The sequence below is a fragment of the Lucilia cuprina genome, chromosome 4, assembly GCF_022045245.1.
Source record: "Lucilia cuprina isolate Lc7/37 chromosome 4, ASM2204524v1, whole genome shotgun sequence".
Taxonomy (NCBI): Eukaryota; Metazoa; Arthropoda; class Insecta; order Diptera; family Calliphoridae; genus Lucilia; species Lucilia cuprina.
Window position 1 is genome coordinate 25982004 of NC_060952.1, and position 24230 is coordinate 26006233.

Below are 24230 nucleotides of genomic sequence, written 5' to 3' on the forward strand. Positions count from 1 at the left end.
ATAAAATCCTTTGTTAAAATAACAGTTTATATATAGAGAGAGATAGAGAGAGAGTGATGTTTTTGAATTTCTAATTTTCAAAAGCCCTGCAAGGTTAATGACATATACAAATTTTCAGCTCTACACAGAGTAATAAAACCGGTAGAAAAGTACCAAAATTACGGCAATACTTTGTCAACATTTAGACAACGGATGAGTATAACATTTTAACAAATTCGTGTCATTTCGTCAATGCATTTTTGTGATTTCGACAACGCAGTGTTCGGTTTGACAACATAACGTTGTCACTTCGATAACACATTATTATTTTTGTTGATTTGATAATGTCGTGCATTTTTCGTATTTTTGTTATTGATTTGTCAACTATCCGTACATATTTCGACAACGGATGTTATTGAAAAATAGAAACATTTTGGTGTTAATTGGTGTATAATTTTAAAAGATTTTCCCTCTGTACATTGGCCAATAGCTGTTATTGTAACAATAATTAAATAATACATGTAAAATTTTTACTCAAAGTTCTCACATGTTATCTCGAAACTTCATTATTCCAACAACGAAACATTTGTCTTAATTTTCTTTCTTGAAAATTGAAAAATTTAGTTTTTGAATATTCTAAATCATTCTCTTCTGATCTAAAAGAAAGAAATGTTGTCAGAAAACCTATAGGATCTATACAACTCCTTTTCAAAAATTTTGTACCATATCTATTCCATCATATCTTAATAGTATAATTTTAAAACTAAGCATCAAAATTAAGCTACAAAAATCACACTTAAACACCAATAAAACCCTTATATTAACATTATGGACAAAACAAGGGATCTTAATTATTATCGTCTCCAATTGACGGAAAAATTGTGAGCTGCATATAAACTAAATGACAGAAACCTGCTGTCGTCTGTCAGACAAACGATAAAAATGTAATCCCAGTGAAAAATATTGTCTTACACTAAATGCCTTGATACCGAAAACAATAGAAAGAATTGTATGTAAAAGATTTGACAAAAAAATCAAAGTTTCAACGAACCCCCTCATTAACAGCAGCATTAAAGAAAGAAAAATCACAATCAAACATGATAAAATGCCAAGCGCAGGCACCCAGTTGCTGAAAAGGCGTTTAAAGCACGAAAACACGAAAACAAATCAACCAAAGCAAATGAAGGAGAAACATTTAAATGCCAAAACAAATCCAGGCTGGTATTTATGTATATGTTTCCTTATACGTACATATTAAAATGTATATTTATTTTCATGCCGGAATTTATCATTAACAAGAATCTACAACAACATTATTAAACTCAAAGGAAAAAGGAATAAAAGGATACAAGCACCAGCAACCAACAATTTAAACCAAAAACAGCCAGTCAGTGGCAGCATCATAAACACCATCATCAGGAAGACGAACACACTCTTTCTCACCACAGGCATAATTTCTTTTTTAAACTTCCTTTTTTCAGTTGCTGCTGTTGCAGCTTTACAACACCCACATGCGGAGTAAATATTTTCATCCCTCTTCTTTTCGGTCTGTTAAAGTTTTAGCCTAAAGGCTTTACAACAAAACCACAGAAACATGGAATTGTACCAACAACGACAACAAGCATAAAAATATAATAAAAAGAACCCACAACTGGTACCAACTGGGGTCACAACATTCTTTTTAACCTTCATCTCTGTGTATTGTTTCATTTTATTTTATAACGATTTTTTGTTTCTTACTTTTATGTTATTATTTCTATTTTTTGTTGGAAAGAAACATTTTTATTATTATTTCTTTTGTATAGATTTTATTTTGGGGAAATCCTTCATTCATTTCACGATTTCCTTTAACAGGCACGAAATGCTTTTGTTAAAAGTTATAAAGGACTTACAAAAAAACTGATTATCGAATACGCATACAATGCCAATATAAAACTTTTATTTTATTTCCTTGTTAATTTTGAATATTTTTTGTATTTATTTTATTGTTTCCATCCGTTTTCGGTTTTGAATGGATTTAAAAAAAATCCTATTGTTTGATTTGCTCATTTATTTGAAGAACCCTTTCAGGAAATTCTTTTCAATTGTTCTCTTATTTTGCTGTTTTTTAGTTTAAATTATTTAAATGCTTTTTTCCGGTAATATATACATTAAAAGGATTATAGTCGCGAAAATTTTTGGAAAATCACAAATTCAAAAATAATTTGAAAAAAATTATATAGAATACAATTTTTATACTCACCATGTTTTTATCATTCCGTTTGTAATATTCACCCGAGACCCATAAAAATATATATTCTGGATTCTTATTTCTATGATGACCTAGCCATGTCCGTCCGTCTGTCTGTTGGATAGTATCCAAATGGAACTAGTTTGCGAGTTGAAATTTTTCACATCTATTTTATACTGATACTGAAAATGGACAATATCGGTCTAGCCTCCATATAAGGTTCCCACGGAAAATTACTTTAACACTCATAACTAGGCACAAACAATCATCATAAGAACCTTTATGTTTTTGTACGAATGTAATGAATGACCCCACACCCCATATAAGGATTCTGTTAGAAAATGACTTTAACGCCCATAACTGTCTAGCGATGAAATTTGTTATTAATATATTTTATAGGAAACTTAAAAACTTCGTTCAATTCTGAAAGGATTGGTCCATATGTGGCTCTATCCCTACTTTAACGCTCATTACAGGATCGGGCTATAATTGACCATTACGGTTAGAACCACTAACTAATTCCTTATTAGACATACGCTATAGACAATTGGCTACAAATCCCATTAAAGAAACATACCTAATATTATTCATCACGACCACTCATTACTAAGTAATGTATGAAATAACAACATTACCTACATTATGCATTTCTAAAATAGTAAAAAAAATTACTAATTAAATTTTGAATGATAGACAGTTTGAAAGCGAACTTTCGCGTTTTCGTTCTTCATACTTCATAAAATTTTTTAGTTTATTGCAAAAATAATTACTTTAAACAACATACACGTTTACTGTAACCTTCCTTCTACAATTACAAAAAAAAAAACAACTTTAATTAACATTAAATATACATTTAGCATCCCTCTCCGGAAACTTTTAAGGGGATGTGGTGGTTGATTTTTCATTACTCATTTTAATGGACTACGAGTAAATGTATGTATTTAGTTACCTTGAAATACAAGATGTTTTATCATTGGCATCACAAAAATACGAACATTAAAATTTTACGAAAAGACTGACCGGAAGGCATATACATCATACATACAAGTAAAGTAAAATTGAACCATTGGACCATCCATTTATAATTATAGCTCGCCGGAGAAGACATGTATGGATACGTGCGTGTTTTGAAAATAATGATTACATGTTTGTAATTTCCATTAGCAACTTGATTGTAAATTTAAACAACAAAAAAAATATCCCCACATATTTCTGTTTAGTACAATTTCGAATATCAAAATAAGCAAAAGGGCGAGTAGTATATTTTAGACATACAAGTACATATTTCTATTTTTTGGGGATGTTTTTTTGTTGTTGCTGTTAAAAATAGTAAATAGGTCCTGGTAATTCGGGGCAACTGTTTCAAACTTGTGGTTATTGCTATTATTTTGGGTTTTTCCAGGTTAGAGAATAATAGAGATGTTTAAAGTAACAAATTACTTATGTTCTGCATTACCTGGGAGTAAGAAAGTAATGCTTAATTTCCTTTCTTTTGATAAACTATATTAGTAGACGTAAGGAATACGTTGTGTTCTGATTAAACTACTGGGTTTTCTAAAGAACTTTACGACATACACACGTACTGGTTTCTTAGTAATATCCATTGTATGAAAAATAAATATATATGTTCAATTTTAGAGCTGCCAAAAATATTGGCAAAGAAAATAAAATTTATTGTTAAGGACGTGATTTTATTGAATAATTTTCGCAAAAAATCTAAGAAAATCGAAATGAATATACAGAAAATAAGCAGCTTTAATCCAAGTCAAAAATTGAATCAAATTATCAAACTATATCAGCAACTAGAAATATTTTGATTAAACAGAATGGTACAAAAGTACCTATATACAATCCGTTAAACAAATGATGTCTATATAATTTAAAAAACACTCAGTAATTATTTTGGCAACTGTCGTTGTAATTTTGTTAATGCATCGCTGTCATTCTAACAACGCATTGTTGTCATTTTGATAAAGTTTTGTTTAATTAATCGGCAATGCATCGTTGTGATTTCGTTTTCATTTCTACAACACAACATTCGGTTTGGTAACATAGCATTGTTACTTTGATAACACATCGTTTTTACTCCGAAAAATATCTTTAAATAGCAAATATCACTGGCAGCCGCCAGTCGTATTTTGCACCTGCGGTTATGAGTTGACAACATCATGTATTATTTATTATTATACCCTACACCAATTTAGAGGTTAGTAGTTAGTAGCGCACAATAATATTGGTCCTGTACCAGGCGCGGATCCAAGGGGTGGTAAAAAGGGAAATTACTCCCAATGTCCAACCAAACTCCGACCGGTCCAGAGATAGTATACCCGGATTCCAGAGCAGGAAATTTTTATTAGCTTATTAAAGCTTTTCGCGCCCAAGTTATATAAACACTTTATTTTATGGAATTTTTATAATTTATGGTTATAAATGGAAAAACATGTTTTGATATCCTTAAAAAAATTAGAAAAGGAAAACATACGTAGTTATGTGCAAGATCCCTTTGATCAATATTTGTATACGACAGCTTCAATACCGCGATCCCTAGTCACTGCATGAATATCGTAATTCTTCTACCGCCCACAGCAGACAAGAAAGCTAACCGAGGAAGGAGTGAAGCAACAGGCTTAATGTTTTTGGTTTCGTTCTTTACAAATGCCATTCAAATTAATTTGTAACTTTAGATTTTAACAACTTTGATTTATTTAAATGTTTCTCTTTAATGGAAAATACCTTTTTATTTATAACTTATTGCAAATTTTTGTGTTAACCTTCAAATATTTTTCTTCTTAATTAACAGAACTTTATTTTCCCCCAAAAAAATGTAACAGCAAAAAAGGAATACATAAGACCCCTTTACTCATAACTATACATATTTATAAATTCTAATGCCTGTGGCTTTGTACATCTGTTTTTGCCATTTTCACGCCCTCACATATATGTTTTGATTCAAATTTGAAGCAAAAATAAACGCACTTTGGCAAAGGCATAAAAACAGCATCATTTGTAAACATTACAGAGGAGGAAGAAATTTTCATCATGTTTTTATTTTTCAAAAATTGGGGGATGGTTGTTAATTTTTTCCGTTTTTTTTTTCATTCCAGTTGATGTTTTATGTTTACAAAAGGGATTTGTACTTGTAGCAGTTGTAAAGTAAATTTTAAACCTGAACTTCTTTCTACGTTTTTGTCTGGAATTTTCACTTGTTGTTGATTTTTCATTTTTACCACTCTATATACTTAATGTTTGTTTATAATTTATTTATGGCATAAAGTTTTATGTTACTTTGAGCTTTATTTTTTTCTTTTATTTTTATTTGAATTTCAAATTATTAGGGGAGTAAAGGAATATGTGTGTAAAATTTGCCTCATCATGATATTATTACCCAACATTAACACATTCGTGTAGGACGTAACAGATGAGGCGATAAACTGCATAACACAGCAGTTAGAATAAAGTTGTTAAAATTTCTTTAATGCTTGAATGAATCATTTGCCAGAACGGGAGGCGTAACAAAATAAATTTGTTCTAGATAATCAAAATATTTGTATAAACTATTGATAATGTCTTGTAAATATTTGTTTGAGTAATAGAAAGAGTGCTGAATAGAAATAATTTGAAATTAGTTAGGAAATTGGTTGATGATAACAGAATCACTTTCTGAGTCGTTTGAAAGATTTTAAATATTTCTTTTGTTTGAGTAATAGTAAGAGCGCTGAAGTTGGTTTTAAGTGTGGACTTCTAAAAGTGGAAGTACACAACATGCTTTGAGGCGGCAACGCGTTTTACGCTTTTCTAACTTTTCGCGCTTTACATGATGCAAGTTACACACCACGAGTTATTTTGAACTTTCTTTTAATGTTTTTCTTAAACTATTACTGTTTTAAAAATCAAAATTTTAAGTTTTTGTTTTTCTTTTTTAATTTTTTCTTTCATTGTTGATAAAATTTATTTCATTTTAGTTTATTCTTATTCTACACCAAACAAAATACAACCCTGATCAGCTGCCGACGCGTCAAAAGTTGAAAGTTGCTGAACTTTGCTGTAACATGTAAAATGAAAATACACTATTTCAACTTTTTTTGACAGAAGCCTATAACGCGCTGCAGCGTGTTGTGTACTTTCGCCTTAAGGAGTGACAAAGTTCCATAAAGTGGGTCTCCTCTGATATATAAAACGATTCCATTTCTTCGTTTATGTTCCGATTTTAAAATGATAACATTGTATATATATAATTATTACATTACGGTCTATTCAGAAAACTTGTCGTAGCATTAGATGGAAATTTTAATTTATTTTAAATTTTAATTATTTTTTTCCGTTATCAGTTTAAAAAAAGGATTAAGATTTTCAATCGTTAGCAGAGAACTGAGGTCTCATTCAAAAAATATTATTTTCCAATAATGGCACATTTTTTCTCATTTCTCGTCATGTATTCCACAATAAAAATTCGTAAAAATTCAGTTACTTGGGACATTTTATGAGGGGTTTGTCGATATCTTTAAATTTGTTCTTCCCATCGATATAAAACTATAATATAAATCTATTCACGCTTCTAAATAATAAAAAAATATAACTCGATTAATAGCACAGGCCAAAGTAATAAAGGTTTGTTAAAACTTTTAATGTATTTTTGGTTTCTGAACCTAATAGATAACAGATATCAAATCTGTTTGTGACATTTTATATAATTAAAAAAAAATATATATTTTTATGTTTAAGGGTTAATTTAATTTTTTTCGATTTCATTATAAATACTTTATTAAATATTTTTTCTAAGTTTCATTTAAATCGTTTGAAAACAATATAATATTACAATATGGTTTTAAAAGAATTTTCCAATATGACTTGAGTTTGACCTTTACCGTTTATGGGTTAACATTATTCGATTTTACTAAAACTTCAAATACACTTTTTCTATTATCTTGAATTATATTCTTTAAAAGTTTTATATAAAATGCATGACAGTGTAGAGATTAAAACCTCTTTTTTCAAAATTTTTAACAAAATATAGTTTTATTCCCCGAAATCTTCAATATTCAAACGCAGGTACAGCCAATATGTGAGAGGTATCGATGAAATTTCTTTATTATTTTATTCCCTTCTTTATTGTTTATATGTCATATGGAGATTTCTTAAAATATTTAAATTTAGCTTAATAAAATTGCGGAAAGTTTAAAACTGGATTTTTGAATCTGCCATCTGAAGGAATTGCCAGTTATGATTCGGTTTACGTTATCTAATGGGTGTAAAAATTCACATATAAGCTAACGAATATTGTTAACTTAATGATATGATTTTATTAGAATATCTCTTAAAATTTGATAATGGTTTAAAGAAAATTTAAGTGTTTTGTGACACTTACTAATCGGAGGAATTTGTAATGTCTTTTACAATTTTTTACCGATTTTTATATTTTATTGGTACGAAATTTTAAATTGTGTTCTCTTTTAGAGCTCTAGTGTCCCCAGTGTGCTAAATTTTACTAGAATGCATTCCCATAACCTTATTACAAAACCCTAAATCCTTTAATTTTATGGAAAAATAAACTCATTTAAATATTTTTTTTTTGGTTAACAATTATATTTTTCAATAGTATTTTTTGTTTATTTTTTATCAGTTTTTCATTGAATTTTACATATTTTTTTAGGTTAATTTTTGGTTTTTATTTATTAATATTGTTTGTTCATTTAACATTTGTTTGCGATTATTTTTAAATGTTTTTTTCTTCTTTTTATTCATATATTTTTAACATTTAATATAATGTATAATAATTGTTTACGAACATATTATTTATTATTAATTATAATTTTTTTATTAATATAAACATTTTAATGATAATTGTTTTCACTAATTTCACTTAAATTAACACATACTTAAGATTTTACTTGGGTTTAAAAAAGAAAAACAAACATATTAAAAAAAAGTAAAATGAGGAAAAATTTAAATTTAGTTTTTATAGCGAAATTTTTTCTTAATTCTTGCAGTAAAATACTTTTCATAAAATCGCTTATTTTTTAAGTAATTTCTCATAATTTTTTTATAGTTAAAGTTGAAGTATAAAGCTGTTGTATTTTAATGTTTTTTTAATTTCTTTCAACTCAATTCAAATATTTTTGTGAAATTTAAGTTTAGGTTAATTTTTTGGAATATATTTTTCTTTAAGTTAAAGAGGAAGTTTTAAGAAACAAAATTAACACAGTATTAACTCACTTGTTTTTTTTTTGTTATTGAGGTTTATTTAATATGTTTTGTTATTAATTGGTTATATTTAAATTTAATATTTATGTTTAAAGTTACATATTAATATTTATAACTAAACCATAAACATCAGCTACATTTAATATTTAACTAATATTTATTTATGTATTTTTTTATTATACTCATATTTTGAATATATATTTTTTTATTTATTTGTTTATGTTTATGATTTATAAGCCTAATTTAGTTTATATATAATGTATTAATATTGGTTTTTAATATACTTATTATAAAATTTTCATTCATCTATATTTAATGTACGTTTAATGAATTTCATCATTGTTACTAACAGTATTTTTTTCTAATACCCACGTTCATGAACTTAAATCTCTTGTGAAGCTATTTTTTTTTTTTGTTTAATACTTTAACATCGAACTTTACATTTACTAGTTCTATTCTTTGGTAAGTAGTTTATGTGGGGAGTTTCAGATTGAAAATGTGTTTTTATTTTAACAAATTAAAAAAAAATATTTCTAACATTTTCTATAAAAAGAGATTTTGTCAGAAATTTTATAAAAAAGGGAACTTCTATACAACAGAAGTTGTAAAATTTCTATAAAAAAAGAACAAATTGTATGTTATTTACTTAAAGTTTTTAATACTCCCAAATTTATAGAAAATTGTTTGTAAAACCAAAATTTATCGAAATGTGTTAAGAGAATTAACAAAACTCCTTTAAATTAAAAGTCTTCTTGTTAATCAAAAACTTATATTATCAGAAATTTTCAATAACAATTAAAAAAAAAACTATTACTATTTCAAAAAATTATCAAAATATATCTGTTAATAAAAATTCTTTTAAACAAAACATTATTTAAATATTTCATTTAAATAAAATAATTATCGAAAACATTCTTTAGAAAAAAAAGAAAAATATTCGATTTTCTATAGTGCTTGGATTTGATGGGATTATCTAAATAATTGAAAATTTATCGCAAATTTGCTATAAATAAAAAATGTATCAAAAATTTGTTAAAATATGAAATTTGTTCTAAAATTTGTATTTAAATAAGAAATGAATTGAAAATTAAAATAGAAAATTTATCAAACATTTTCTATAAATAGAAAATTTGTGGAAATTTTTCTACAAAAAGAATATTATCGAAAATTTCCTTTAAATAAGAAGTTTATCGATAATATCCTTTAAACACAAAATTTATGGAAAAATTCCTATAAATAGAAAATTAAAAAAAAAAATTCTTACTAATTGAAAATTTAAATAAAATTTCTTTTAAATATAAAAGTAATATAAAATTTCTTATAAATAGAAAATTTATCGAAAATTTCCTATAAATAGAAAATTTATTATAAAAATGTTCTTATAAATAGAATCAAAAATTTCCTACAAATAGAGAATTTATCGAAAATTTCTTATAAATAAATAATTTATCAAAAATTTTCATAAATAGAAAATTTATCGAAAATTTTCATTAAATAGAAAGTTTATCGAAAATTTTCTATAAATAGAAAATATATAGAAAATTTTTTACAAATACAGTCGATATCAAAACTTTAATATAAAAAGATAAATTTTTGAAAATTTCCTATAAATAGAAAATTATCGAAAAAAATTTTTTTAATAGAAATTTTATCGAAAAATTTCTATAAATAAAAAATTTATCGAAAATTTCCAATAAAAAGAATATAAATCGAAAATTTTTTATAAATAGAAAATGTTTTATGAATAGAAAATTTGTTGAAAATTGTCTACAATAAAAAATTTACTATAAATAGAAACTTTATCGAAATTTCCTATAAAAAGAAACTTTAATTGAAAATTTCCTACAATAGAAATTTCTAATAAATAGAAAATTTTCTTTAAAAAAATTTCTTATGAATAGAAAATATTTATCAAAAATTTTCTAGAAAAGAAAATTTATCGAAAATTTTCTATAAATATAAATATTAATTTTTATCAAAAATGTATAGAACTTTTTCTAAGAAAGAAAATTTAATTGTGCAATAATGAGATACTTTTGCGCAATTTGCCCCTTTGGTGCAAGGACCCCTTAAAGCTCATTAAGTAGGGGGATAATTAAATCTATAAAATTTTTAACCAAAGTAAGATTTCATGATATATTTAGTTATTATAAATATGAAATTCCCCACACTAATAACAAATACTTTTCCAATTACTCTTTATATTTTATGGCTCCGTTGCAGTCAAAGCCTTTTATTAAAAAAAAACTCTTATACTATTTTCTTGCAACTTTTAATGGTTTATTTATGTGTTTTGTTGGTTTTCTTTATGATTATTCAGTTATACATAAATATTTCATAACTTTTTTTCATATTTTTCTATGCGTTTTAAAATTGGAATTAGTTTTCTATTTATTTCTTCTTCTATTGAATGATTTTTCTATATAGTTTTGCAATATTTATATGAACTAATACTCGTAAATCCTTGCAATTAAAATTTTATTTAATAGTTTTTATTATTATTTGATAAATTTATTTATATTTAATATTATTTTAATTTGTTTATAATTAATATTTATATTAATACTTAAACTACCACAAATATTACACATTGCCGGCTCTTCGTTTGTTTATAATGTTTTAGTTATTATTATTTTTTGTTAAATAATTTAATTTTAATTAAATATTTTTTTTTAATTTTTATTATATATATTTTTTTATTTAACATAAAAGAAAAAATATAAATTTTAATATATTTTACATAATATTTATATGTTAAGTTGTTTTTAATAATTTTTATTAAATTTTTGTTAAATTATATTTTGTTATTTATATAATTTTTTTTAATAATTTGATAATATTTTATTAACTTTGAATTGTTTATACTGTTTTAGTTTTAAATATAAAATTAAATGCGTTTATGACCTTCAATTTTAATTTTTGTATTTCATTATTTCGATATTTTTCATGATGATTATTGTTATTATTGTATTTTGGTTTTATAATTATTTTAAACTAAAAATTTGGTTCTATTTATTTTTGATTTAATTTGTATATAATTAATTTTGTTTTTAATATGAATTTTTTTCGGAAACCATTTAACTTTGTTTATTTCAAAATAAAATGTGACAAAATGAAATAGTTGCCCCATATATAGAAATTTTAGCAAAAGAAATTTTGAACCTTTTATGAAAATAAACAATAAATTTATAGAAAGTTCTCCATAGATATTATATAAATCTATTCATTTCCTTAAGTACAAATATCAAAATCAATCGAAAATTATTTAAAAAATCAAAATCAGTCGAAAATTATTTATAAAATTTAAATTGATTAAACATTTATATATATAAAAAAAATATTTATTGAAAAATTTAAATAAAATGAATATTAATTAAAAATTTTCTTTAAAAAAATATTTATCGAAAATGTTATCAAAAATTTTCATAAAAAGAAAATTTACCGAACACTCTTTAAGAAAAGCAAATTTATGGACAATTTTCATGGCAAATTTATCGCCAATTTTTGGTAAGAAAAATATTTATTTAATTTTTATAAAAAGAAAATTTTTGCAACATTTTCTATAAACAGAAAATTTATCGAAGTTTTCTATAAAAAATAAATTTTCTTTACTAGAATTATCAAAACATTTTATATAAAAATTTAATTTGTAGAAAAATTGTGTGAAAAATGGAAATTTATCTGAAATTTTTTATAAAAAGAAAAATTATAGGAAAAAATCCTATAAAATAAAATTTTTCGGAAAAATTATTATAAGAAAAACATTTATCGGAAAAATTTTTATAAAAAGAAAATTTATCGGAAAAATTTTCTTTAAAAGAATTATCAAAGAAATTTATATAAAAAGAATATTTTAGGAAAATTGTATGAGAAAAGAAAATTTATCATAAAATTTTCTAAAAAAGAAAAATTATCGAAAAAATTACTATAAAAAAAATTGTCAAAAAAATTGTTTTAAAAATAACATTTGTCGGAAATTTTCTTACAAAAAGAAAATATATCGAAAAATTTTCACAAAAAGAAAAGTTATACAAAATTCAAGAAAAAGATTATCCGCAATTTTTTCATAAAAAGAAAACTTATCGAAGTATTTCTATTAAATGAAAATTTATTGGAAAATTTCCTATAACAAGAAAATTTATTGGAAAATTGATAATAAAAATATTATTAAAAAATTGCTCAAAAAAAAAATATATCGGACAAATTTCTATAAAAGCAAATTTATGGAAAAAAATCGTATAAAAAAATATTATTAAATTTTCTATAAAAGGAAACATTTTTAAAAAAAATTTCTATATAAATAATATTATAGGAAATTTTCTTTAATTTATCGAATTTTGGATTTGGAGTTTTAAAATTTGTTTATCAAGATCGGAGTCATAATTATATATTTAATAAGGTTTTTTTTATAAAAAGTTTGGATTCTTTATATGAGCTTACTCCAATGAGATATGTCTTAAGTTGCTTAAATTCAGATCTCAACGATTAAAAAGGTCATGAGATATAGAAGTTAACTTTATAGATCCCTTGCCTTTATTACCTTAAAGGAGTGTGTTTCTAGTTGAATTCTCCAAATAAATTTTCCTAAAAAATATAACACTAAGCTGTTTTGTTAAAATATTACAAATCTGCAAAGTTAATATTTAAAAATTTTACTGAAATATTTAAAATAATGATTTTTAAAGAAAAAATTAAACTGACAATTAAAAACAATTGCAAAAATTTATTGAAGTATCGTGATTTTTGTTATGAAATTATGCGTTAAATATATTGTTTTAAATATGTATTTTCTTAGTTAAAAATATTGCTTGTTCTTTTTCTTGAGGGTTATTTTTTTAATTATTTTCATAATTAACTTAAATTTTTATTATTTTTTTTCTAAATTTTTATTTTATATTAAATTATGTAGTTTTAATTTAGTTATATACATTTTTTTAATTAGTTTTAATATTGTAGTAGTAATTTTTTAATTTGTTTTCAATGGATGTTTTTTTTTGTTGATTTGTTTTTTGTTTTGTTTAATTGAAACTTTTTGATGGGAGATTTTTCTTGTTGTAGTTTTATGTGATTATTTTATATTTATATAATTTATATAATTTATTAATCTTTTTTGCATTCAAATATATATATTTTTTTCATTTCTAAAATATATGTTTGTTTGTATGCTATTTTTTTGTTATATAGAATGGTGAATATTTTTAGGGGTTTTAGCATAATGCGTATTGTTTGTGGATAGTGGGAAGGGGTTGGTTGGTGAGTAAGTAAAACTTAATTAGTGAAATTATTTTATGAAAATTAAAGTTATTAGTTTCTCATTCATTTGCATTGAAAACATATATGTATAATAGGTTATATAGTTTTCATTTTCTTTTAATCTTAAGCTGACAAAAAATATACAAAAATTAGTTAAAATTTGTATAAATTTATGTCTTTTTTTTTGGTTTCATAAAAAATGGCCGTATTATCTGATATGTTTATGGTATACAATATGATGATTTTCATTTAAGTTTAAATAGCTAAAGATTTGTTCATTATTAAATATATATGAAGAAATAATTAAATTAAATTATCTGTTAGGGGAAAATATACATTTAGATAGAGATTTTTCTACGGGTGCAAAGAGTCAGAAAAAAATATACAAAGGTACACATGCTTAATAAAATATATAATTGAATTCTTTTTGTTTTGTTTAGTTTTATATAATTTTTATGCTTTTCTAATTAAACAAAATTTGAAAGTTTTAATTTATTAAAATTTTTCTTTCAATTTTGCTTAAAAGCATAAAAATTAACTAAATATTTAATTGATTGGTAGGTTATTACAAAATTGTTTTAATAAATATGTATATATATACTTTTTAAATTTTATATACAATTACAACAATTAAATAAATTTTATTTTACAAGAAAACTATAAATGTATAAGTTGTTTTGTTAATAGCTATAAAAATTGCCAAAAATGTTTGTTTAAATACAGTGCAAATTGTTTAAAACTAGAATTTTTGTAATAAAAAATACATAAACTTGTTTTTTTATTATATTTAATATTTATATATAAAGTTGATTATGTATATAGTTTAATGTATATAATAATATAATAGTATTTATATGTTTATCTATAGATTAATTTTTATAAACTATAGATTCTTAATAGCAATAGTTTTAATATCACTTTTGGTAATTTTTACTAGGCGAGTCATATGACTCTGATATGTATCGTTACCTTGGTTGTGTCTTATGTTAAATTTTTAACGAACAAAATATTTAACTGTTTCGGATAGAGTTGCTAGTTTAGAAAAACAAATTACTTAACGTATTAAATGGTTGATTTTATTTGATTTGATTTGATAGAAAGCTTTTAAAATTGGAATGCCTTTCAATCTTTTAAATTGTAATTATTTATTAAAAAAAGTTTTTTAATCTTATGAAAACAAAAAGTTTTACTAAGCTTTTAAAATTATAAAGCTTTTTAAATCTTTTTAAACAAAAAAGCTTTCCTAAGATTTTAAAATAAAAAAAGCTTTTCTAAGCTTTAAAAAAAAGCTTTTGATATTAAATCATTTTTAAATCATTAAATGTATCAAAATTATACTAAAATTTATACAATGAACTTTTGTGAGCTTTTTAACTATTTATACATTTTAAATTTATAAAAAAATTGCTCAAAAAACAAATTTTATTCAGAAAAGCGCAAAAAGCTTTTCTGGATAAAATTTGTCTTAAATTTCTAAAATGATGTTTAAGACATTTTACCTAAATTTAAGCTTTTTCTACTGTAGAGCTTTAAAGGTTTAATTGCCATTGGCTTTGCAATTGTTTAGAAAACATTTTTGCTTTTATATAAAAGTGTGTTTTTCTGAATAGCTTTTACCAACTTAGGCTCTAAAAACTTTTACCTCCATTTTATAAATGTCTGAATATTTTTATGTAAACGAGAAACTTACGGTTGTCATAAAGAAACGTATTTTAACCGGCAATATATCTACAGTAAAGTTTTCTCTCCCTTAATCGATTGACGCTGTAGCTTAAAGCTCTATTAAAAGCTTACAAATATTTGCTTAAGTAAAACACAACCTTATATAAATACTGCCGTTAGGTAAATATTTATAAGTATATCAAAAAATTGGTTTAAACCTGCAACTCTTCACCTCTACGGTTAACTTAAAAATATAACTGTAATTTCAACTAAAAATTTTATATACTAAATTTTTTTCCTTTTTACAATCTTTATTCGTTTTTTTATCTTAAAAACTCCAACATCCGAATGTTGTAAAATTTGTTTGTTTTTTGTGCATTATTTGATATGTTTACGATATTGATGTTGAAGCTTTTATTATGAGATAAATTCCTAAAGATTCGATTGATCATCGTTTTAGCTTAATCGTCAATACTTACAAACTATAACTGATATGTTATGATATATTTTGGTCTTAAATTTCTAAAATTCTTTGGTTGTTTAGCTTGTCTTCATATTTTTTTGTTTGCTATGATTTCATTATAAATTGGAGATTCTGTTACTGATTCCACTTTAAAAATATACACAATTTGTTAATTAATAATTGGAAATTATAATAAAAGAAAATTATAATTTATTTTTTGTTGTTTTTTTTTTACATATAATAGTTAATATGGCTAGAATTTTATTCACGGGCAGATATAATTTTCAGAAGAGTCTTTAAGGGGATGTTTAAAAGCTTTAAAGTTTAACTATGTCTGTAACTTGATCTCATCATGTTATACTAGTAATAGCTGATATAAACTTTTGTAATGATAAAATAATAAAAGCTTTTGTGATCGTATATAAGCTTATATACAATATGTATAAAAGCTTTAAGTTTAACTCTGTCTGTAACTTGATCTCATCATGTTATACTAGTAATAGTTGATATAAACTTTTGTAATGCTAAAATACTAAAAGCTTTTGTGATCATTTATAAGCTCATATACAATATGTATAAATAAAGCTTTATAAAACATAGTCTATGTATGTTAATAAGATTATTAAATTCGAATAATGTAAAATCTCCCCTTTAAGAAATCTCTGATAATTGAACCGTAACTTAATATATTTTAGAATGATAAAAAAACTTCAAAATATTTTTCATTTTTTTCTAGATTAATCTATGAACATAAGTTTTTCTATTCATTATATATGTTTATACCTAAAATAATATGTGCCACATAAGCTTTCCATTGATATACATTAATGATATTTACTGTTTTTCTACTCATTCATTTGCATTTATTCATTTAACTTTTTCGCGTTCAGTTTATAAATGATTATGATGTGATATTTAGTTTTCCTATATATTTAATTTTAATTTATACTTAATTTAATAAAATATATTAGTTTTTTTTCTTTTAATTAATTAGTTTGTATAATATATAAAAAACAAAATTCCGTGTATAATACAGATATATATATATAATTTTTTTTTATAAAAAGTGTGTGTGTTAAATAGAATTTTTCTTTGAAAAAATTTCATAAATTTCTTGCTTAACTACACATGAGAAATTTGTTATATTTTTTATTTTTGGAATATATTTTTTTATAATTGTATATAATTTCAAGATAACTAGGGTTATAGTGTAATAGAACCACTTTAATTTTATGTTTTTTTTTAATTTACTACAGAAACTAAGAAAAATAAATTAGATACTTACTATTCTCAGAAATAAACAGTTAAACAAACATCAAAAAGTAAACTTAACGAAACTTATAGACTAAACGATCAAAAATATAAAAACAAACATAAATTACCACTAATTTTGTATAAGACAACAGTTTAAAATCCTTGTCTAAATGGATTTGCTGGACCAGCAGGACCTGTTGCAGATGATCTGGAGGCATCCGATTGTTGCTGTTGAAAGGGATTTGCCATACGCTGCTGAGGAAGATGTCGTGTTTCTGAGGGCTGCTGTTGATACATACCACCACCGCCTTGCTCCTGGTAGCCCGGTTGATATTGCTGGTGTTGCTGTTCGTATTGGGCATCCTGTTGATAGCCCTGCTGAGCTTGATAATCATAAGAGCTCGAGGTTTGATCGTCTAGATTTGTTTCTTGCTGATCCTGTTGATATTGCTGGCCGTATTCGAGGTGATTTTTGAATTCGCCATCGATAGGCTTTTGATCGTGCATAACGTAGGTTTGGTATTCCTTATTGGGGGGATCTTGCATAAGGATATTGGCCTCGTTTTCAAATGGCTTAAAGTCGTAGATATTGCGCAATTTCCTTAGTAGCGGAACATACAGAAGGTTTGAAAACGCTATAAGGAAATTGAGAGCAGTAAAGCCAATGGCTTCTACTACTCCACCCGCTATAATGGGTCCCACTGCATAGGCTATTGAATAGGAGATATCAGCGATGGCGTATATACTGCCGTACACGGATACGTAACGCACGTCCACCAAGTATCCGAGAGTAGGCAAGAGGGCAGTATCTATCAAGGCAATGCCGAAACATATAATGCATATAGGAATCATTAACATTTGGTAAGAGGTCGAGAATGGTATAATGAAACAGGAGAGACCTTCCAACGCTAAACCTCCAGCTGCCATTAGCCACTGATGCTGGGGATACTTTTTAGCCATTTTGACCGTGATCACCACACCCAAGACGTGAGGGAAGAAAGCCGGTAGCCATACCATACCAATTTTCCAATTATCTGTGGTCAGATTGTCTTCCATCCACAGGGATATAGTTGGTTCTAGAAAAGCTAAAGCCACATTTGACATTGTTAAGGCGCCGGCGCACACAGCTATATAAGGATCCATAAGCAAACGCCAAATGGGTATAATCTCTTGTTTGACTTCTCTACTTTGCTGCAGTTGCTCTTTGAACGGTTTCATAACTAACAGAAGCATAAGACCATCGATGAGGCACACCAAGGCCAATATCAAGAATGGCACTTCTTTGCCCGCAAATTGATAAAGAGCGCCGCCAAAAGGCGGAGCTACTAGACAACCGAAACTGATAAAGGCCAAGGCAATACCCAAAGCTTGAGAACGTTCATTTTCCTCCGTAAAACGATCGGCTATCATGGCCAAACCCGAAGTGTCGGCGAATGCTGAACCAGCACCTTGTAAAGATCGGGCAAAGAATAGAACACTATAGCTACTACCACAGGCAAATACCGCCGTGGAAAAGAACATAATTGTAAGGCCAATCATCATGGGTATATCGTAACCGATCTTATCGATCAGACCGCCCGAAAATGGATTCACCATTAATTGAACAATGGCTTTTGAGGCGAACAATATACCGGTGGCCGAATCTTGACCATGATGGTCATGATGTACAGGTATTATCTTACCCGTCACATTATCTCTAAGCAAAGGTGCCATAGTGGCATCGGGTGCTTCGAAACCTCCAATTTCTCGCAAATAGTCGGGTATAATTGGCACTATCACCATATACAACATGTTGTCCAGAAGTAGGGCTATGGAAACTATAACCAAGACTAAACGTCTTTGGTTTACCGGCTCCTGAATTTTCTCCCATACTATATCCTTAACCTCACGTACCTCTAAATTGATAACGGGTATGGTAAACGACATGTTGATATCCTTTTCTTTATTTCTTTATAGGTAAAATTAGAAAACAAAAAAGAATTTACGTAGAGGGGAGGGGGAAAATTAAATTTTGTATCTTGTTAAACTTAACGGCTAAATCGTTTGTTTTATAAGTTTTCTTGTTGAATTGCGTTTCTTTTGTACTTTGTTGTCGTCGTTTTTCTTTTATCTTCTTGCCGCTCGCTTGCTAGGACTATATATTACTTAACTGTACTATCCTTTTCTTAAGTTTTCTGGTTTATCCTCAAGATGATCCATGTTTGTTGTATAACTCGTTTGTTTCTTTGTTTTGTTTTTATTTAGGTTTCAGGCACATTTTGTGTGAGAGTTTAGTTTTTGTTGTAGTTTTTTCAGTTGTTTAGCTCTTTAGCTGTTGTAAATCAGTTTTCATTTAATACAGGCCACAACCTTTAACGACACAGAAACAAGATTTCATTATTATTTTTTGACATAGTTCATATTTATTTATTTCTTTTTTCAAATTCAAATAATTAATTTGTTCCTAATTCTCTATTTGCTTTAAATTTTTTTAAAAATATTTTATAATTTTTATGAGATATTTTATTTTTTTTTTTTTTATTTTAAGTTAAATTTTATTTATGATTGAAATGTTGTTTCTGTGCAGCGAAAGGTGTAGTAGCTTTTCTATTAATTATTTAATTTTAAGTTATTTATTTTTAAAAATTTATATCACATTTTTTTAAGTTTTTCATATTAAATTTTTTTCATATTATTTTAATTACATTTTGGATTTATTTATTGATTTTCCAACAAATGTTTTATGATTTTAAAGTTTATTTTTGTTGATTTTGTTAATTTTTACATTTCAAATCTCTTTTTGATATCTACATTCCACTGTTTAACAGACATTTCAATCATAAAACAAATTAAAGTTTTATAAGATTTTATGAAAATTATTTTTATTATTTTTTTTTCAATTACAAAAAAGTATATTTTTTAAAAATTATCTATAGTCACTTTTTTATATTGTTTTACTTTTAATCTTAAAGTAAAAACTTGTTGGGTCACATTTCTCATATGATTATTTAAATTTTAAACCAAAATTTACGCTCTCGAAAGAAGATTTTAGTTTGTGGGACTTGTTTGAAAGGAAATTTTTTAAATTACATAGGTCGAAGAAAACGCTTTTTTGAAACGTTATAACAGCGCCAAGACAACTTTATTTATAAAATGTGGTATGACATCTAAAGGTCCATTCTACTAAATTTAAAATAATGGCTTAACATCTGATATGTCTTCTTACTTTTCCAAGATAACTTCGCCTAAAGCTTAAAACCCCGTGGTTTTTGGTATATTCATGGTTTTTACAACCTTAACTTCTATAGTGCGGAAGGTATTGTGGTTATATAAAGCTTTTTAAAGAAGATATGCCAGATGCCTTTATTTTTAAGCTGACGGAATAGACTTTCAAATGATGTAAAGTTGCCTTCAAGCAGTTAAAAAGGCCATGTCAAAAATTTCAAAAACTGCAGGACTTTGAAGTCCTCGATGTTAACCCAGCAAAAATAAAGCAAGGTACTTCCAAAAGAATAACATTTATCACTAATACAATTTAAATTCCGAATAACTTTCATAAAAGAACATTAAAATTACTTCTTCAGAATGACTTCGGAAGTAGTGAATTGGGAATTAAATAAAAAGGACATACCACCTATGACAAGCCTGTGTTAAAATCATTACTTCTTTAGGTCTTTTTCTGCACTTCATGGAGTAAATTCTACTTCTTATTCGCTTCTTTGGAGTTCTTTTTTTTTTTTTGCTAAGTATTAATCCCAGATGTGATTAAAAAATACTAAGGACTCAGTTCTTTAGAAATATATACTTTGATTTCTGGGTTAACAAATTTTCAGCCTGTGTTATCTATAGCCCATATAACAAAATATACTTCAGAATTGCTTTAACGTCGGGACCTTAATTTGAAGCCGAGGTCAGTTTTTAAATTTTTAGCATGCATAAGAGTTGAACTTAAAAAATATAATTCTTATTTAATATTATTTTCATAATCAATCCAGAAAAAATGCTTTAAAACTCTATTTCACACTGTTCATTTTTCGAACAGTATGAAAACTTTTGCCAGCAACAGTAAAAATTACTTTTCTTAACTTTAAGTTCATTTTATATTCTACTCGTATTACTTTGTTTTATTTAATTTTTTATCCTGAAAATAAAACTTTAAGTTGCTGATGTTTAAAGAAAGTTGTATGTTTGCCTAGGTTTATAATAAACCTGGGTGCGTTTTTATAAAAAATAATATTTACTTTTCAAAAACACGCAAAAACATATTTCCTTTTTTGTACAGCGAGGGCGTTCGTTATTCGTTTTCTTTTATTCCCTTTACTTTATTTTCTATACAAATTCGTTAAACACGATACACTTTGATGTTGAAAACAGATATAGATTGTTTAGGTTAAAGTTGAACAGATATAAAAGAATATACGGAAAGAAATATAGATACATATACATACGCATTTTTATTAAGTTAGTGAGAATTTTTGCAGATGTTTTAAAAGTAAAAAATACATTTGATCTGAAAAGGTATAAACTTATACATACATATATGTGTATATACATATGTTACATACATATATACAGTGTTTATATATTTACTGTATCTAAACTTTAGATTCTAAAGGCAGTGAAAACTTATAGTTAATTAGTGTAAATAGTGCATACAGTTTATTGTACTTTTTTTAATTATTCGAAAATTAATAACATTTCTCTAACAGATATTAGAAAGCATAATTTCGATGATACCATATCGAGGGACTATATTTAATAGGCGACATGTTCTAAAATCTGGCTGACATAAAACTTTAAAGTGTTAATGGCAATACCAGGATTCCCAAATTTATGCCTAATAATTTTACCCATAGGGTAAACTTTTTTGTGGGGACTGTGAAAATACTTTGGGTGGAAATAGGGAACATATCAAGGTTTTGTTTTTCGGTTTCTTACAACTTCGAGATTTTAGAACATGTGGTCCAAAGTTGAAATTTTAATAAAAAAAAATGGCTCAAATTCGGAAGTGTGTCATAAATTGAAAATCATTTATTTTTGTATACATATGTAAATGATATTGGCCTGAAAGTTGTCTAATAAAAAAAATTAAATCTAATTATTCGGACCAAATTTCTTCGAAATTGTGAGAATAAGATAAAAATTATTTAAGGGTGTGAAGTTAAATTCGTCGGCCAGATACGTCCCACAACACATTTGTTAAATACGTTCCACATACTGTAAAATTCGTTTTCAAATTAAATTAATTGATTTTTTAATAAAACAAACGCCAAATAAAATGTTTTTGTGAAAAAAAGTAAAAATATATTAAAATATATTCCGAAAATAAATATATAAAATAAAAATTAATAAAAATAATTGTATACTCATAAAAAATGGTGGTTAAATATAAAATTTTCAAATGAAAAAAATCGACACTTTGAGAAGACATGAATTGGGGTACCGGCATAGTGGAAGTAGCCCAGGACTAGTTCTTTCCAAAAACATATAGCTTATATGCAATTCCAGCTCTGGATAATTTTTACGAATTTTTGAAAAAACACAAAATTTTGCCAAAAAATCCGAAATTTTCAAGTGGCTCCAACGGGTATTTAGAGAAGACATGAATCGGGGTAGCGAAAAACTGGAAGTAGCCCAGGACTAGTTCTTTCCAAAAACATATAGTTTATATGCAATTCCAGCTCTGTATAATTTTTACGAATTTTTGAAAAAACATAAAATTTTGCCAAAAAATCAGAAATTTTCAAGTGGCTCCAACGGGTATTTAGAGAAGACATGAATCGGGGTAGCGAAAAACTGAAAGTAGCCCAGGACTAGTTCTTTCCAAAAACATATAGTATATATGCAATTCCAGCTCTGGATAATTTTTACGATTTTTTAAAAAAACACAAAATTTTGCCAAAAAATCAGAAATTTTCAAGTGGCTCCAACGGGTATTTAGAGAAGACATGAATCGGGGTAGCGAAAAACTGGAAGTAGCCCAGGACTAGTTCTTTCCAAAAACATATAGTATATATGCAATTCCAGCTCTGGATAATTTTTACGATTTTTTAAAAAAACAAAAAATTTTGCCATAAAATCAGAAAATTTCAAGTGGCTCCAACGGGTATTTAGAGAAGACATGAATCGGGGTAGCGAAAAACTGGAAGTAGCCCAGGACTAGTTCTTTCCAAAAACATATAGTATATATGCAATTCCAGCTCTGGATAATTTTTACGATTTAAAAAAAAACACAAAATTTTGCCAAAAAATCAGAAATTTTCAAGTGGCTCCAACGGGTATTTAGAGAAGACATGAATCGGGGTAGCGAAAAACTGGAAGTAGCCCAGGACTAGTTCTTTCCAAAAACATATAGTATATATGCAATTCCAGCTCTGGATAATTTTTACGATTTTTTAAAAAAACACAAAATTTTGCCAAAAAAAATCAGAATTTTTCAAGTGGCTCCAACGGGTATTTAGAGAAGACATGAATCGGGGTAGCGAAAAACTGGAAGTAGCCCAGGACTAGTTCTTTCCAAAAACATATAGTATATATGCAATTCCAGCTCTGGATAATTTTTACGATTTTTAAAAAAACACACAATTTTGCCAAAAAATCAGAAATTTTCAAGTGGCTCCAACGGGTATTTAGAGAAGACATGAATCGGGGTAGCGAAAAACTGGAAGTAGCCCAGGACAAGTTCTTTCCAAAAACATATAGTTTATATGCAATTTCAGCTCTGGATAATTTTTACGAATTTTTGAAAAAGCATTAAATTTTACCAAAAAATCAGAAATTTTCAAGTGGCTGCAGCGAGTATTTGGAGAAGAAATAAATCGGAATACCAACAGAGCGGAAGTAAACCAGGACCTGTCTTTTCCAAAAATATATAGCTTAAATGCAATTCCAGCTCTGGGTAATTTTTTTTTAAACATTAAGTTTTACAAAAATTGGAGTAATTAAAATATGTGCATAGCTAAATTATTTTCTCGTGAAAGATTAAATTCCAGTAAAAAACAGTAAAAATTTCACTACATCTACGAATACAATAAATGTAATTTTAAAAAACTATACAATAGTCATTTGGAGTGGGCTTGGATTGCTGAAAAAACTCAAAATTTTCTCAACATTTTTGCTCTTTTTTTGGCTTTTTTAGATTTATTGGAAATATTTAGTTTTTTAATACATTTTCTAATATTCACATTCACAGCATTTGTGAAACCTTTA

At 25.9% G+C, this 24230-nt stretch overlaps 3 protein-coding genes across 3 annotated transcripts in view; 1 reads left to right on the plus strand and 2 right to left on the minus strand.

Moving 5' to 3' along the window:
• The window catches only part of LOC111681207 (DNA polymerase theta), a 213196-nt gene that overhangs the window by 53127 nt on the left and 135839 nt on the right, over positions 1-24230 (plus strand). The gene's annotated exons all lie outside the window — the stretch shown is intronic.
• The window catches only part of LOC111681257 (choline O-acetyltransferase), a 74919-nt gene that overhangs the window by 26908 nt on the left and 23781 nt on the right, over positions 1-24230 (minus strand). The window lies entirely within an intron of this gene.
• The window catches only part of LOC111681467 (vesicular acetylcholine transporter), a 28848-nt gene continuing 21486 nt past the window's right edge, over positions 16869-24230 (minus strand). The window contains exon 2 of the mRNA XM_023443257.2: positions 16869-19391. Within this exon, the coding sequence (XP_023299025.2) occupies positions 17196-18968 (1773 nt within the window). The 5' untranslated portion in view covers positions 18969-19391 and the 3' untranslated portion in view covers positions 16869-17195. The remainder of the gene's footprint in view (positions 19392-24230) is intronic.